This window comes from Suncus etruscus, chromosome 8 (genome assembly GCF_024139225.1).
Source record: "Suncus etruscus isolate mSunEtr1 chromosome 8, mSunEtr1.pri.cur, whole genome shotgun sequence".
Lineage (NCBI taxonomy): Eukaryota > Metazoa > Chordata > Mammalia > Eulipotyphla > Soricidae > Suncus > Suncus etruscus.
This window is the reverse complement of record NC_064855.1, coordinates 60,173,420-60,186,540: the sequence shown is the minus strand read 5'-3', so window position 1 is coordinate 60,186,540 and position 13,121 is coordinate 60,173,420. Positions and strand designations below refer to the sequence as shown.

Genomic DNA, 13,121 nt, shown 5'->3' with positions numbered 1-13,121 from the left:
GAGCACTGCCGGGTGTGGCCTCAAAACAAAAATGTAATTCCTTTCAAATAGATTATGTAATCCCGACTTCTTCACAGAATTTTAGACTTGAGTCTTTTTTCTTTTTTTTGATTTTTGGGCTATATTGGAAATGCTCAAGGATTACTCCTGACTGTGCACCGGAATCATTTCTAGTGGTACTGGGGACCATATTGGGATACCAGGGATTGAACCCCGGTAGGCCAAGTGAAAGGCAAGTACCCTACTAGCTATTCTATAGTTCCAAAGGAAAACTAAAAACTTTATGCTCAAAATCAAGCAGTTATATGATGATAAACCTAGGATTTCTGTTTAGGAATATTAAAGTATTTACTCTGATCCTTTCACTTCTCTAAAGTTCAAAATCATAAACACAAAATACAAATGAAGTTGTTATACATCAAACATGCTCATAATTTCAACTTCATCTTTATTAAACAAGGTAAGTCATATTCTTAATATCTATACCTCTACGTGCACAGTGCCAACACACACAGGTGAAAAAATAGTTAAAGGAAATGGAGGAGGATAATAGGATAATAGGAGTTACTCAGTTTCACTGGATCTCTGGTAGGAGTATAGATGGTATGTTATTAAAACATTTTCTCCACTTTTTTCCTGAGCAAACTGGCTAATATATCATAAAAAGATATGACTCTTGGGATTTATTAGCTACTAACAGAGAAAATGACTGAAAAAAGGGGCCATGGAATTACTTCCAGACAATTTTCATTTTGTACTGGAAAAAAAAAAGCTCAAGAACAACAAAAGACAGAAGCAGTGTAAAAGTGCTGGAATGCATGTTACATAAGTCAGCTGCCGGAAGTGATCAGAATTCCTGTGGCATAAGGGAGTATACGCTACAGTCAAAAACTAGGTTTCCAGATGACAAGATAGAAGGTGTGATCCTTTAAGGGTGTAATCAGAAATTCCCGGCATAACAGGGTTAAAGTATTAAAAATGTTGCAGAATTCTTGTTCAAGACTAGCTTTGACCCTCTCAAAAAAATGAGGCAGGGAAGGCACCCAAAATAATCCCCCTGGGCTGATTCTCTGGAATCAATTTGTAGAGTCAACCCCAAGGAGCCGGAAAATGAACGTTATGTAATCTTTAAGACGAGGCGATCAGCTCTTTCACAAATATCTACCCTTAAAAGTTTTCATTTCCCCTAAAGTGACTAATTGTAAGGATTCTACTTTTAAGCAGATCAGTATTTTGCCGCTCATTGGAGAAACATTTGCAGTTTTATAGTTAAGACAAGAATTTTCTCATTTTGTATCTGCCAATTTATTCATGACTGCTATTGAGTTACAAAGATAGACCCAACGCTCAATGCTTAATAATTTCACGATTTTTCTTTGAACAGGAGGATCTGAGAAAATAGAAATGGAAAACAAAGCTATGAATACTTTTTTTTAAAATAGAAATTTGAATACGGTGTTATGTTAAAAAAAACAGAATTAAAGAGACACTAATGCCTTCAGGGCAGAAAATGTCCAAATTCAGAGTTAAAGCTGACTTGCAAATTCTAAATTTTGTCCAGTTTCAAACCATTTCATTTGTAGGGAAAAAAAGCTGTCTGAAGTGACATCTGAAGCTTCCTCCCTCCTCCACTGTCAAAAAAATAAAAAAATATATATATATATACATGGGAGGAGTCACATTTGTTTATAGGCTTTGAAAGATAAATAGCAGAATTAAAATAAATCAATGTATTTGAGGTTGTTGTGACTGGGCTCTGGACAATCTATTTTAGGTACAAAGGATGTTAGATAAGCAAAGAGCTGAGATAATCATTTGCTACTGGAATTATCCTCTGCATTCCAAACGTTTTAAAACCCGAATTATTTAACGGGGGCGGGGGGGGGGGGGGGGGGAAGAATGCCAACACCAAAACTCAGACCTTTGAAATGTCAGTTCACTGTTCCTATTTCAAGATAGTGGCGTCAGTGAAAAAAAAAAAATCGAGCCCATTACTCCCACCTACACGCAAATGATTTGGTTTAAGTTTGCTTACTGATTAAAAAAGTGTCCACAACATATTTTTTTTTTTTTAGTCTTTGGGCCACACCCAGCAGTGCTCAGGGGTAATCCTGGCTGTCTGCTCAGAAATAGCTCCTGGCAGGCACGGGGGACCATATGGGACACCGGGATTCGAACCAACCACCTTTGGTCCTGGATCGGCTGCTTGCAAGGCAAACGCCCAATATAAATATTTTCTACAGATAGCAGCCTCATGATAGGGCAAGAAGAAAAAAAAAAAGTTGAGGTTTTTCTTTTTCATGCTAACAATTGTGACCGCATTCTACCTATTATTAAGTCAACGAAAGTTGGCACAATCATAATGCCAGTCCAACTTTTATTTTTTTTTTACTTAAAAGCTTATTAAAAAGAGGGGTGGTCAATGTTGCAATGAACAGAAGAACCACGGGACCTATTTCGTATTTCTGTTTCCTTCCTGTCCGGAGGGGCCCTGCAGAAGGTGCTGATAACATTTTAAAGGCCACAGTTGGTTGGGCAGGAACATCTACTAAGGAAAGACAGGCTGCCCTTTCAAAAGATCATCCGGAGGATAAAATCAACAGCCACCACGGAGTGTGGGGGGTCGCCTTGCAAAAAGTTCCCCCCTCTTTCTCCCTTCCAGAAGGGGATGGAGAAAAGAAGCAAAAGCGAACAAATGCTCCTCGAGCTAGCTGCCCCGGAGCAGGAGCTGCATGCGCGCACTTGGGCTTCACCGAGCGAAAGGACGAAGCCACAGAGGAGGAGAGCGAGGCTGATGTCAGCCATTTTAGAGAGAAGCCCTCCGGATGCCCAACTCACTCCGCGGGCTCTCCGGACACTCGGGGCGCTCGCGTCCCCCGCAGCAACCACCACGCACCGCGGTGCGCCCGAGTCTGCACCGCGGACGGCGAAGTCGGGGGCCCGATGGTCCGTTCCATCCCGGGGCCCCCGTCCCCGCACAACGCACAACGCACTTCCTCTCCTTCCCCGGCGGCCGGCGGAGCAGACACGAACAGAACCAGAAGCAGAAGCGGGGAGAGAGGGAGAAGGAAGTCGCTGCGAGAGCCTCTGCCCTGCGCCCCGCAGTCCGTGCTCCCGCCCCCCAGGTCCCCCCAGGCCCGCACCTTGCAGTCGACGGCGACGGCGTCGGGGGGCACGATGAGCGCCTCCTGGCCGCTCTGGGCCTCGTCCTTCTTGGCCTCCTTCTGGGCCAGGGCCGAATTGAACGTCACCTTCACCATGGCGCGGCCGGCCGGGAGCGCCCGCGGAGGGCGGCGGCGGGGTCGAGGCGCGGGCTGCGGAGCGGAACTCCGGGCGGCGGCGGCGGCGGCGGCGGCGGCGGCGGCGGCGGGGCAGAGGGACCGGACAGCTCGGCGACGACGCCAGCGGTAACTGCGGCAGCTGGTCCGTCCCGCAGCCTCCCAGCTCCGGGGTGAGGGCGGAGTCGGCTCGTGCGGCCGGAGGGGCGGGGCTTAGTCGAGACGGGCGGGGTCTAACCAAGGGGCGGGGCCTATAGGGCGGGCGGGGCCGCAGTCCGGCCGGCCGCAAGCAGGCAGGGGCGGGGTCTATCAAGGGGCGGGACCGGAGCCCGCGCGGTCGGGGGCGGGGCCAGAAGGGGCGGGGTGTGGCCAGGGGCGTGGCCTAGAGGGAGTGGAGGGGCCGCAGTCCGGCAGACCGCGCGGGGCGGGGCCGGGAGGGGCAGAAAGGGGCGGGGCGGGCTAGGCGAGCGGGGCCCTGGGCCCGGCGCCAGGTGTTTGGGTCGCGCTCCGGGAGGGAGGTGGGAGGGGGGACCCTGCGGGGCGACTAGGTGTCTCGGCGAGCTACCTGGATTTTCCGGTTCTGAATTCCCCTCCAACCAGTTTCGCGCCCGTCCTGGGTGACAGAGGCTGGAGCAGAATTGTTGGCGAACTTTTCCTGGCTTCAGCGCTTACAGTGCACGGATCTCTCTCTCTGACTGCCTGCGTCAGACGCGTCTGGGAAAAGCTGCCTGCAGCCCCCCACTAAGCTTAGCCTTAAAAGCCCTAGAATTTGGGGGCGTCGCACATCTCCATCGTCTAAGATGAGAAAATGAGGGCCCCGGCTCGTTGAAGCGCAAGACGTTTCAAGCTCTCAGCCCTTGTGATCCAACTTATTTATCTTCGCAGGGCCTCACCCAAGGGCGTTCCTTGAAACTTGCCTTTTCTTCCACGGTGCTGTGGGTTGGCCTGTTAACCTCCCTGCCGAGTCCCAGAGCAATTTGAAGGAAATCTCTTCCCAGATTTCTAGAATAAAATATTTTTGACCCCGGGGGGCAGACTTTTACAGAGACCCTCATGAATTCCTGCTGTATTTTGTTGTTTTATGTTGGAAAAATAAAAGATGTTTCGGGAAAAAGTCACTTAGAGCTGATACGCCAGAATGGCTGGTCAGCGCTCTGCTGTGTTTGTGACTTGGGTTAACCGATGCCCTTTGGACAAGTGGATGAGCTTGTTACCCTTCTCCCATCCCACGTTATCCTAGTTCGACCCGAGATGTGGGTGTACTGGAGAATGTTCCAGCTGCGTTCGCTCTGCCCTGGGCCAACACTGAAGACAATAGTTTGAGTCTGAGGGATCCTGGGTTTTGGTTTTGCTCGAAGAAGAGCATGTTAGGCTTCTCTTGATCTCGCCATAAAATCAAACCTCAAATCCCGAGCTTAATATCACATGATCTTTCAGGTTCTGTATTTACAAGATACCTCCTGGGTTGCATTGGAAACCCTGTCCAGACCTTGAATCTCCCTAGGCATTCTGAAATTAATTCCAGTGAAAATGAATTGTGTTCAATTGAAAATAAGGAGTCGAGTTTCAGTTCTGTTAAGTTCTGACCCTAATTGGCTGTGTGACTTGCAGCAATTTAATCTCCCTGGGCCCGTTTCTCCAGGGATCAATTTGGTGCAGGAGACTCTGTGAACTGGCATCATTTCATACGTTTCCCACGACGCTGCAATCTAAGAATGAGGACTTGTGGAAGTAAGCTATGTACAATTTTAAATGATAATTAAGATAGGAAAGAAACCAAAATTCCTCCTGAAAAGTATTAAAAAACAGATTAGGAAACTGAGGCAAAGGAAGAACAAAGGAGTATGACAGAACCAGAATTTCCACCCCAGGATTTCTATTCTGAAAGACTCATGAATAAAAGACGATTCATTATTTTATGTGCCAGCGGCAAGCAACAATTTAAAATCATTTGGCAAACAGTCTGGGAATATTAATCTCCTGGGTTTTTTTTTTTTTCCTCCAAGTTATCTGGTGTCTACAAAACTGTGTAGCAGCATAACAGCAGAGATAATAAAGAAACTGGATCTAGACGTGAGAGAATAGAGCTTGCGATTTTTAAAAGGTTGCCGATTGACCCTGGAAAGTAAGTGGGGGAAGAGCACAGATGACTCAACAAAAGAAAGTTAAAAACAGCTCTAAGTTACCACTAACTGCAGTACTATAAATGGAATCTTAGAGATCTTCATTTTCCTTTTTCACATTGATTGTGAGATAGTAAAAAAAAAAACTAATGTGACCACTGCTTTGCATTTCATCTTCATTTTCATGTTTTTCTACTTCACCAGAAAGATAGAACAGAGTCAGGGAACTAAATTCCCTTTGATCACTTAAGCTTTGTGTGATATAAATGAAGTTTTATTTTTCAGGTCCTTTAACCAAAACTCATTTCTTTCACCTTCAGAAGAATCGCTTGAAGTTTAGCATGGTAATTAGAAAAAAAATTAATAAGTATAGGTTTCTTGATGAAGTCAAGTAAAAAATGCTCTTTGAAATGTGGTCTTAGGGCCCGGAGAGATAGCACAGCGGCATTTGCCTTGCAAGCAGCCGATCCAGGACCAAAGGTGGTTGGTTCGAATCCTGGTGTCCCATATGGTCCCCCGTGCCTGCCAGGAGCTATTTCTGAGCAGACAGCCAGGAGTAACCCCTGAGCACCGCCGGGTGTGGCCCAAAAACCAAAAAAAAAAAAAAAAAAAAAAAAGTGGTCTTAACACCATCTCTCTTAAACTAATGTGTGTCTCTAACACAACTTCTGTGGCTTTATCTCAGCTTCTATAAAAAGAAGTTTCTTCTCTGCAAAAGGTTAAAGCTCTAATTTGTCTCTTTTAAATCACCAATGTTTTACTCTTCAAACTTCAGTTATCCTTTATTCCTAACTTTTCCCTCCGATTTAAGTCTTTAATTGCCTTCATACCTCAATTATGTTTTTAAATTATCTTATTTTCTATTATGTAATTGTTGTGTGTGTGTGTGTGTGTGTGTATGTGTGTGTGTATGTTTGTGTGTATTTACTCCCAGAATCTTGGGCTGTGATATATATTGTTAGTCTTTGGAGAGTTAATCTAATAATAGATGCAGTTTTGTTTTTATTTAATTGATTATGGGTGGTACTTGGGATTTGTGTTGTGTTTTGATTGTAAAAAGACTGGATATGTTCCACACTGGGTAAATTCTTCCTGTTGCCATCTATTAGTTTACCCCTAACAAAGCACGGATTTTTAAGAGACCCCATACTTCCTCTTTACATTTCAAAAATGAAGGGAAAAAAAGTGAGAAAAGATGGGGGCTTGACTTCCAGTTTTTGGAGGAATCTCCATATCGCTTTCCATAAAGGTTGAACTAGACGGCATTCCCACCAGCAGTGGATAAGAGTTCCTTTCTCGGGGCCGGGAAGGTGGCGCTAGAGGTAAGGTGTCTGCCTTACAAGCGCTAGCCAAGGAACAGACCGCGGTTCGATCCCCCGGCGTCCCATATGGTCTCCCCAAGCCAGGGGCGATTTCTGAGCTCATAGCCAGGAGTAACCCCTGAGCGTCAAACGGGTGTGGCCCAAAAACCAAAAAAAAAAAAAAAAAAGAGTTCCTTTCTCTCCACATCCCCGCCAACACTGCTTGTTCTCATTCTTTGTGATGTATGCAATTCTCTGTGGTGTGAGGTGGTAACTCATAGTTATTTTGATTTGCATCTCCCTGATGATTAGTGATGTGGAGCATTTTTTCATGTGTCTTTTGGCCATTTGTATTTCTTCTTTGTCAAAGCATCTGTCCATTTCTTCTCCCCATTTTTTGATGGGATTAGATGTTTTTTTTTTCTTGTAAATTTCTGTCAGTGCCTTGTATATTTTGGAGATTAGCCCCTTATCTGATGGGTATTGGGTGAATAGTTTCTCCCACTCACTGGGTGGCTCTTGTATCCTGGGCGCTATTTCCTTTGAGGTGTAGAAGCTTCTCAGTTTAATATATTCCCATCTGTTAATCTCTGCTTTCACTTGCTTGGAGAGTGTAGTTTCCTCTTTGAATATGCCTGTAGTCTCAATGTCCTGGAGTGTTTTTGCCTACGTGTTGTTCTATATATCTTATGGTTTTGGGTCTGATATCGAGGTCTTTCATCCATTTGGATTTTACCTTTGTACATGATGTTAGCTGGGGGTCTAAGTTCAATTTTTTTGCAAGTGGCTAGCCAGTTGTGCCAATACCACTTGTTGAAGAGGCTTTCTTTGCTCCATTTAGGATTTCTTGCCCCTTTATCAAACATTAGGTGATTGTATGTCTGGGGAACATTTTCTGAGTATTCAAGCCTATTCCACTGATCTGAGGGCCTGGGGGAAGGGCAGAAAAGTGAGAGACAGGACCCAGAGAAATAGTGCAATGATAAAGCCCTTCTTTGCATACAGCTGCCAGGTTCACCCCTGGTACTTCATATGTGCTCTCGCTCCCCAGACTGTAGAATTATCCCTGAGTACAGAGCCTCAGAGCCAGAAGTAAGACCTGAACACAAATGTTGCCCCAAAAAGCAAAAAATAAAATACCAGCATAAAGACAATCCAATGGACAGAATCCACTCTGAAGACCTGAACCCTGGTTTTCCTTAACCTTTATATTTTATCTGCCACACTCATGATTAAACCAAGTATTCACAGAACTAGAGTGAGCTGGCAAAGTTTCAGTAAAGGAGATGGAATTTTAGTTGGAGTAGTGGAAAAGATTTGGGGAGAGAGAGAAACAAAAAACAGCCTTAATGGAGGAAACAGAATGACAAAGAGCACTTAGACTAGAAAGAAATAAATAGAAAAGCAGTCTGGTCTGGGGTTATAAACCGATTATTAATCTTGGAACTTGCAAGTAGATATGAGAGAGAACACAATCTCAGTCTCAATATCCTGTAAGAATAAATAGTTATGTGATTTTTCCTGAAGGAAATTTGGAAGTTTCTGCAAATGAATTTTTAAAAAATTTAAATTATGCTCCATAAAGATTAATTTGGCACCTTGAGTGCATGAGAAAGAAGAAAACACCAGACAGATAAGCTTCTAGACCACCGAGACAGCTTCCTGTGTGTGTGTGTGTGTGTGTGTGTGTGTGTGTGTGTGTGTGGTGTAGATTTGTAGACATTATTTAAAAATTGGTGTCATTTCTTTTAATCCATTTGTGATTAGGGCAGTAGAAACACCTCTATGTCATTACCTTTAAGTCTTAACCTTCATGGATGAAGCCCAATACAATATTTGGTAAGATGTTATACTGGAGGCCATATATATTATACATACATATACACATATATAAATATATATGCACACACACAAATATTTCTCAGGGGTTACTCCTGACTCTGAGTTAAGAGCCTGGCAGTGCTTTGGAGCCCATATCGGATACCAGGAATAGGACCTGGATTGGCTGCATGCAAGGCAAATGCCCTCCCTGCTGTACTAGCATTCTGGCCCCCAGATTTATATTTTTGTCTTTTTATAAGTGTCTTTTACCCAACTTTTAAACATACATATTTTCTATTACACATTATCATATATATTTATAAAAAACTTATTTCACTTTTTTTTTTTTGGAAAAATGGGGCAGACAAAGAGTAGCAAATAAATTCTTGCCTTGCATGTAGCCAACCCAGATTTGATACCCAGTACCACATACAATCTAGAGTACCACCGGGAAGGAACTCTAAGTGCAAAGTCTGAAGAAAGCCCTGACCACAGTTGGGTACTCCCAACTGTGGCTAAGAACCAACCTCTAACCCTAGTGCACTCTTCATTCTTTTCCAGTTAGTTTTCACTATAGGAATCTCCTGATTCTATCATTATCAAAATAATTTTTCTAACCCAGAAAGAGAGTACAAAGGTAAGGTGTTTGTCCTGCATGCAACCCAGCATCTCCAAGAGTGATCTCTGAGCACAGCCAGGTGTTGGCACCCCCCAAAATTATAATTAATAGAGAAACAATAGTTTTTCATTTTGAATCAAATTTTGTGCTGAGGGAAGTATATGAAAATACTAACTTCTGGGCCTGGAGAGATAGCACAGCGGCGTTTGCCTTGCAAGCAGCCGATCCAGGACCAAAGGTGGTTGGTTCGAATCCCGGTGTCCCATATGGTCCCCATGCCTGCCAGGAGCTATTTCTGAGCAGACAGCTGGGAGTAACCCCTGAGCACCACCAGGTGTGGCCCAAAAACCAAAAAAAAAAAAAAAAGAAAAGAAAAGAAAGAAAGAAAAAGAAAATACTAAGTTCTTTCAGTAAATTTCTTATATGCTTTACCAAATTTCCTAATTCAGACAGTATCACCTTATGTCTTTGTACTTTTCCAAAATGAGATGAACAGAGATAGAGATAGAATATCTGAAGGCAGATTTATTTATTTATTTATTTAATTTATTTTTTGGTTTTTGGGTCACATCCAGCAACTCCCAGGGGTAACACTTGGCTCTACACTCAGAAATTGCTCCTGGCAGGCTCGGGGGTGGGGGTGTGGGGAGGGGGGACGGGGCGGGAGGATATGGGATGCCAGGATTCAAACTATCATCCTCTGCATGCAAGGCAAACACCCTATCTCCATACTATCTTACTGGCCCAAGAAGGCAGATTCTTGACACGGAAAAATTCCCAGGTCATTCCTAATTATGTTTTCTTCCTTATTTTAAAAAAATCTTTCCCTCACAGGGATATGAGATACATGCTGGGAACAGGGGAGGAAGGAGGACAACATTGGTGATGGGAGTGCCCCCGATTCAATGTCACTATGTACCTAAAATATTACTGTGAAAGATTTGTAGTCTACTTTGGTAAAAAAAAAAATATATATATTATTTGAAAAAAAAATTTTCCCTCACATTTAGGACCTAAAAATTTGCTAAATTTATATAAGTTCATATAAATTATTGATCTTCTAGAACTTTACTACATTAAAAAATCTTTACTCCAAATCTAAAAATATAGATGCATTCATTAGTTGACCATATGACTTTACTTTTTTCAGACATAGTTTAACAAACTTAAATGCTAAATAATCTTTTACATGAATGTTTTATAACCTTTAAGATAATTATTCAGATAGTTTATTTAACCCTGATCTGCTATACATATCTCTAAATATTTTCTACACCTTGTGTTTCTTATATACCTATTAGTTATATCTAAGACGTATGCATTTTAAATCTGTGTAACTTTTTAAATATGCTGGCATGTAAATCAGAAACCAGATTTGACTAGTTAGTGAAATTAGAATTTATGAAAACCACAAATGTGAAGTCTCATATTCTCAGACTTAATAACCAGGGGACTTTGCCTTGTGCAAAGTTCTCGCTAATAAAGTCAAAATTCTGGGGAAGATTTTAAGAATTAAGAATATTTTGGGGCAGGAGAGATAGCACAACAGGGTATTTGCCTTGCATGCAGCTGACTCAGGACAGACTTGGGTTCGATCCCTGGCATCCCATATGACCCCCTGAGCCTGCCAGGAGCGATTTCTGAGTGCAGATTCAGGAGTAATCCCTGAGCTGTTGAGAGTGGCCCAAAAACCAAAACCAAAACCAAAACAAAACAGAACAAAAGAATTAAGAATATTTTGATAGTTTTCTTTCTGCCTAGTCTAAGAACAGATTCAGTCTAATGGAAAGGTCATGCTTTAGAGAGACATTTTTTATGGGGGAAAGGGGGACACATCCAGCTGTGCTCAGGGATTACTCCTGATTCTGTGATCAAGAGTCATTACTAGAGATGCTTGGGGGAATATACGAAATGGATGCCAGGGATCAAAAATCAGTTGGCCAGATGCAAGTCAAATGTGCTACCCGCTGTGCTATCGTTCTGTCCCAGACTTTTTTTTTAATATAATTTTTATTTTGATCATAGTGGCTTACATATTGTTGACAATAATATTTTAGGAACATATTTACATAAAATCAGGGGGGATTTCCATCACCAATTTGTCCTCCCTACACCTCCGTTTTTGTCCTACAACCCATATGCTCTTCCCTCACCCCCAGGGCTGCCAGAATATGTGGTCCCTCTGTACCTAGCCTACTACTTAGTAGTCTTACACCTGTTTGGTCTTGGTGCCTCCCTTATTTCCCCCTCTAACTGGGAGGCAGGACTAGCTAGTTCAAGTTACATGGTTTTGTTTGAAGAAGAGAAAAGTAATAAACTGGGGTAAAAGTCTAATACGCAGAAAATAAGCGGAATTCTTCTAGAGGCTCTCATCATCGGTTTGAGAGACGAAGGAGAAAAAGGTGAAACACTTCACCAGTACAAAAAGAAGTGTCAAATATCCAGTGAGGACTCCAACGATAACACTAAGCACCACCACCACCACCACAACAACAACAAAAACCGCCACGGTCTTGAGATAAGAAACATGGCAGAGCCCATAAAGAAAGAAAAGAAAAGAAAAGAAAAGAAAAAAAATAAGTGTAGATGGGGCAACAGCTTTAATAACCACACTAAAACAAAGAAATCGACCAAAAATAGATAGGTAAATAATAATAATAATAATAATAATAATAATAATAAATGAAGATAAAAATAATATATAAAAAGATAAACAATGTTTTGTGGTTTTTTTTTTTTTTGCTTTTTTTCCCCCTCCTGCCCTGGCACAGTAAATATTGGGGTCATTCGAAAAGGAATTCACTTGGCCTAAGAGATATGGGGTTTCTCTGCCTTGGAGTATATTGTCATGGGATCAACTATAGACTCTGTTCAGGATCCTTTACTCTCCAGGTGGTGCTTTTGTGTTGTTTGGAAGACTTCTGTTCCGTCCTAGGTGATACAATCAGATCTCTGTATCTATCGATCTCAGTATCTGCACAGTTCCAGGGGTGGGACTTATGATGAAGTCAGTCTTTGTGGTTCTAGAAGTTCCGTTCCCTCAGTGTCATTTTAATCCATCTTCTGTGGTTGGTGGACTTGGTCTTTGCACTAAACCTAGGATGGCACCTAGGATAGCGTCTTTCTTTGTGTTTCCAGAAGCCCCTTTCCATTTCTACTGTCTCTGCCGGACCTTTGGAACTGGGGATCATGGTTGTTGTGCAGGTCTTAGTTCAAACCCTAGACTAGGGCTTTTTTTATTGGACCCAAGATATATACAGTCTGGTCATGGTTCTAGCAGCCAGTCATCTGTAACTCACGATCTTGGCTTTTGGACCTACCAATGGATGACAAGTCTTCTGATTTTGTCTCATTGTTAGCTGGTAAGGTAGGATAACCTGCTCTTAGGTCAAGTCGTTTCCATTTTCCTGGATGTCAGGATATCATATTAGAGCTGGCACTTGTTGGTGTTCTAGCAGTATTAAGACTGTCCCGGATGGGATTTGTTTCCTGCAGCTGTTGTGAAGAACTCTGCTGTTTCTATGTCCGAGATCCAGGGTTCAAGGCTGGATGAATGGTGCCTAATTACCTGAGGTCTAAGTTGATTCCACATGACATATTTTCAAGGTAGGAGATATCCCTGTATTGTAAACAACTATGAGTTCCTATTTCTAGTAGATAAGAGCTCTTTTTTATATGTAAGATTCCCCCCCCCTTTTTTTTAGTGTACCTTTGCAGGGAGAAATGGTGCTACATCATATTATCAGTGCATTTGGGGGTGGACAGAGCGGAAAACAGAAACAGGTCACATACCCAAAAAAGATACAAAAAAAATTAGGATTAAAAAATGTATGTGCTCACATATGTATATGTCGAACAGACAATTTTTTTTAAAAAGAATGAATTAACAAAGTACTTAAAGGGCCAAAGTGATGCAAAAGACTACCTTACATTTGGGGAAAAGCAGGTAAAGAGGAGGTGTAATACAGGTCTTATGTTT

General features: G+C 42.6%; 1 protein-coding gene across 1 annotated transcript in view; it reads right to left on the bottom strand.

Moving 5' to 3' along the window:
- The window catches only part of ITM2B (integral membrane protein 2B), a 28,449-nt gene extending 25,043 nt beyond the window's left edge, over nucleotides 1-3,406 (bottom strand). The window contains exon 1 of the mRNA XM_049778838.1: nucleotides 3,144-3,406. Coding sequence (XP_049634795.1) covers nucleotides 3,144-3,260 — 117 coding nt within the window. The 5' untranslated portion in view covers nucleotides 3,261-3,406. The remainder of the gene's footprint in view (nucleotides 1-3,143) is intronic.
- Nucleotides 3,407-13,121: the final 9,715 nt, after the last annotated feature.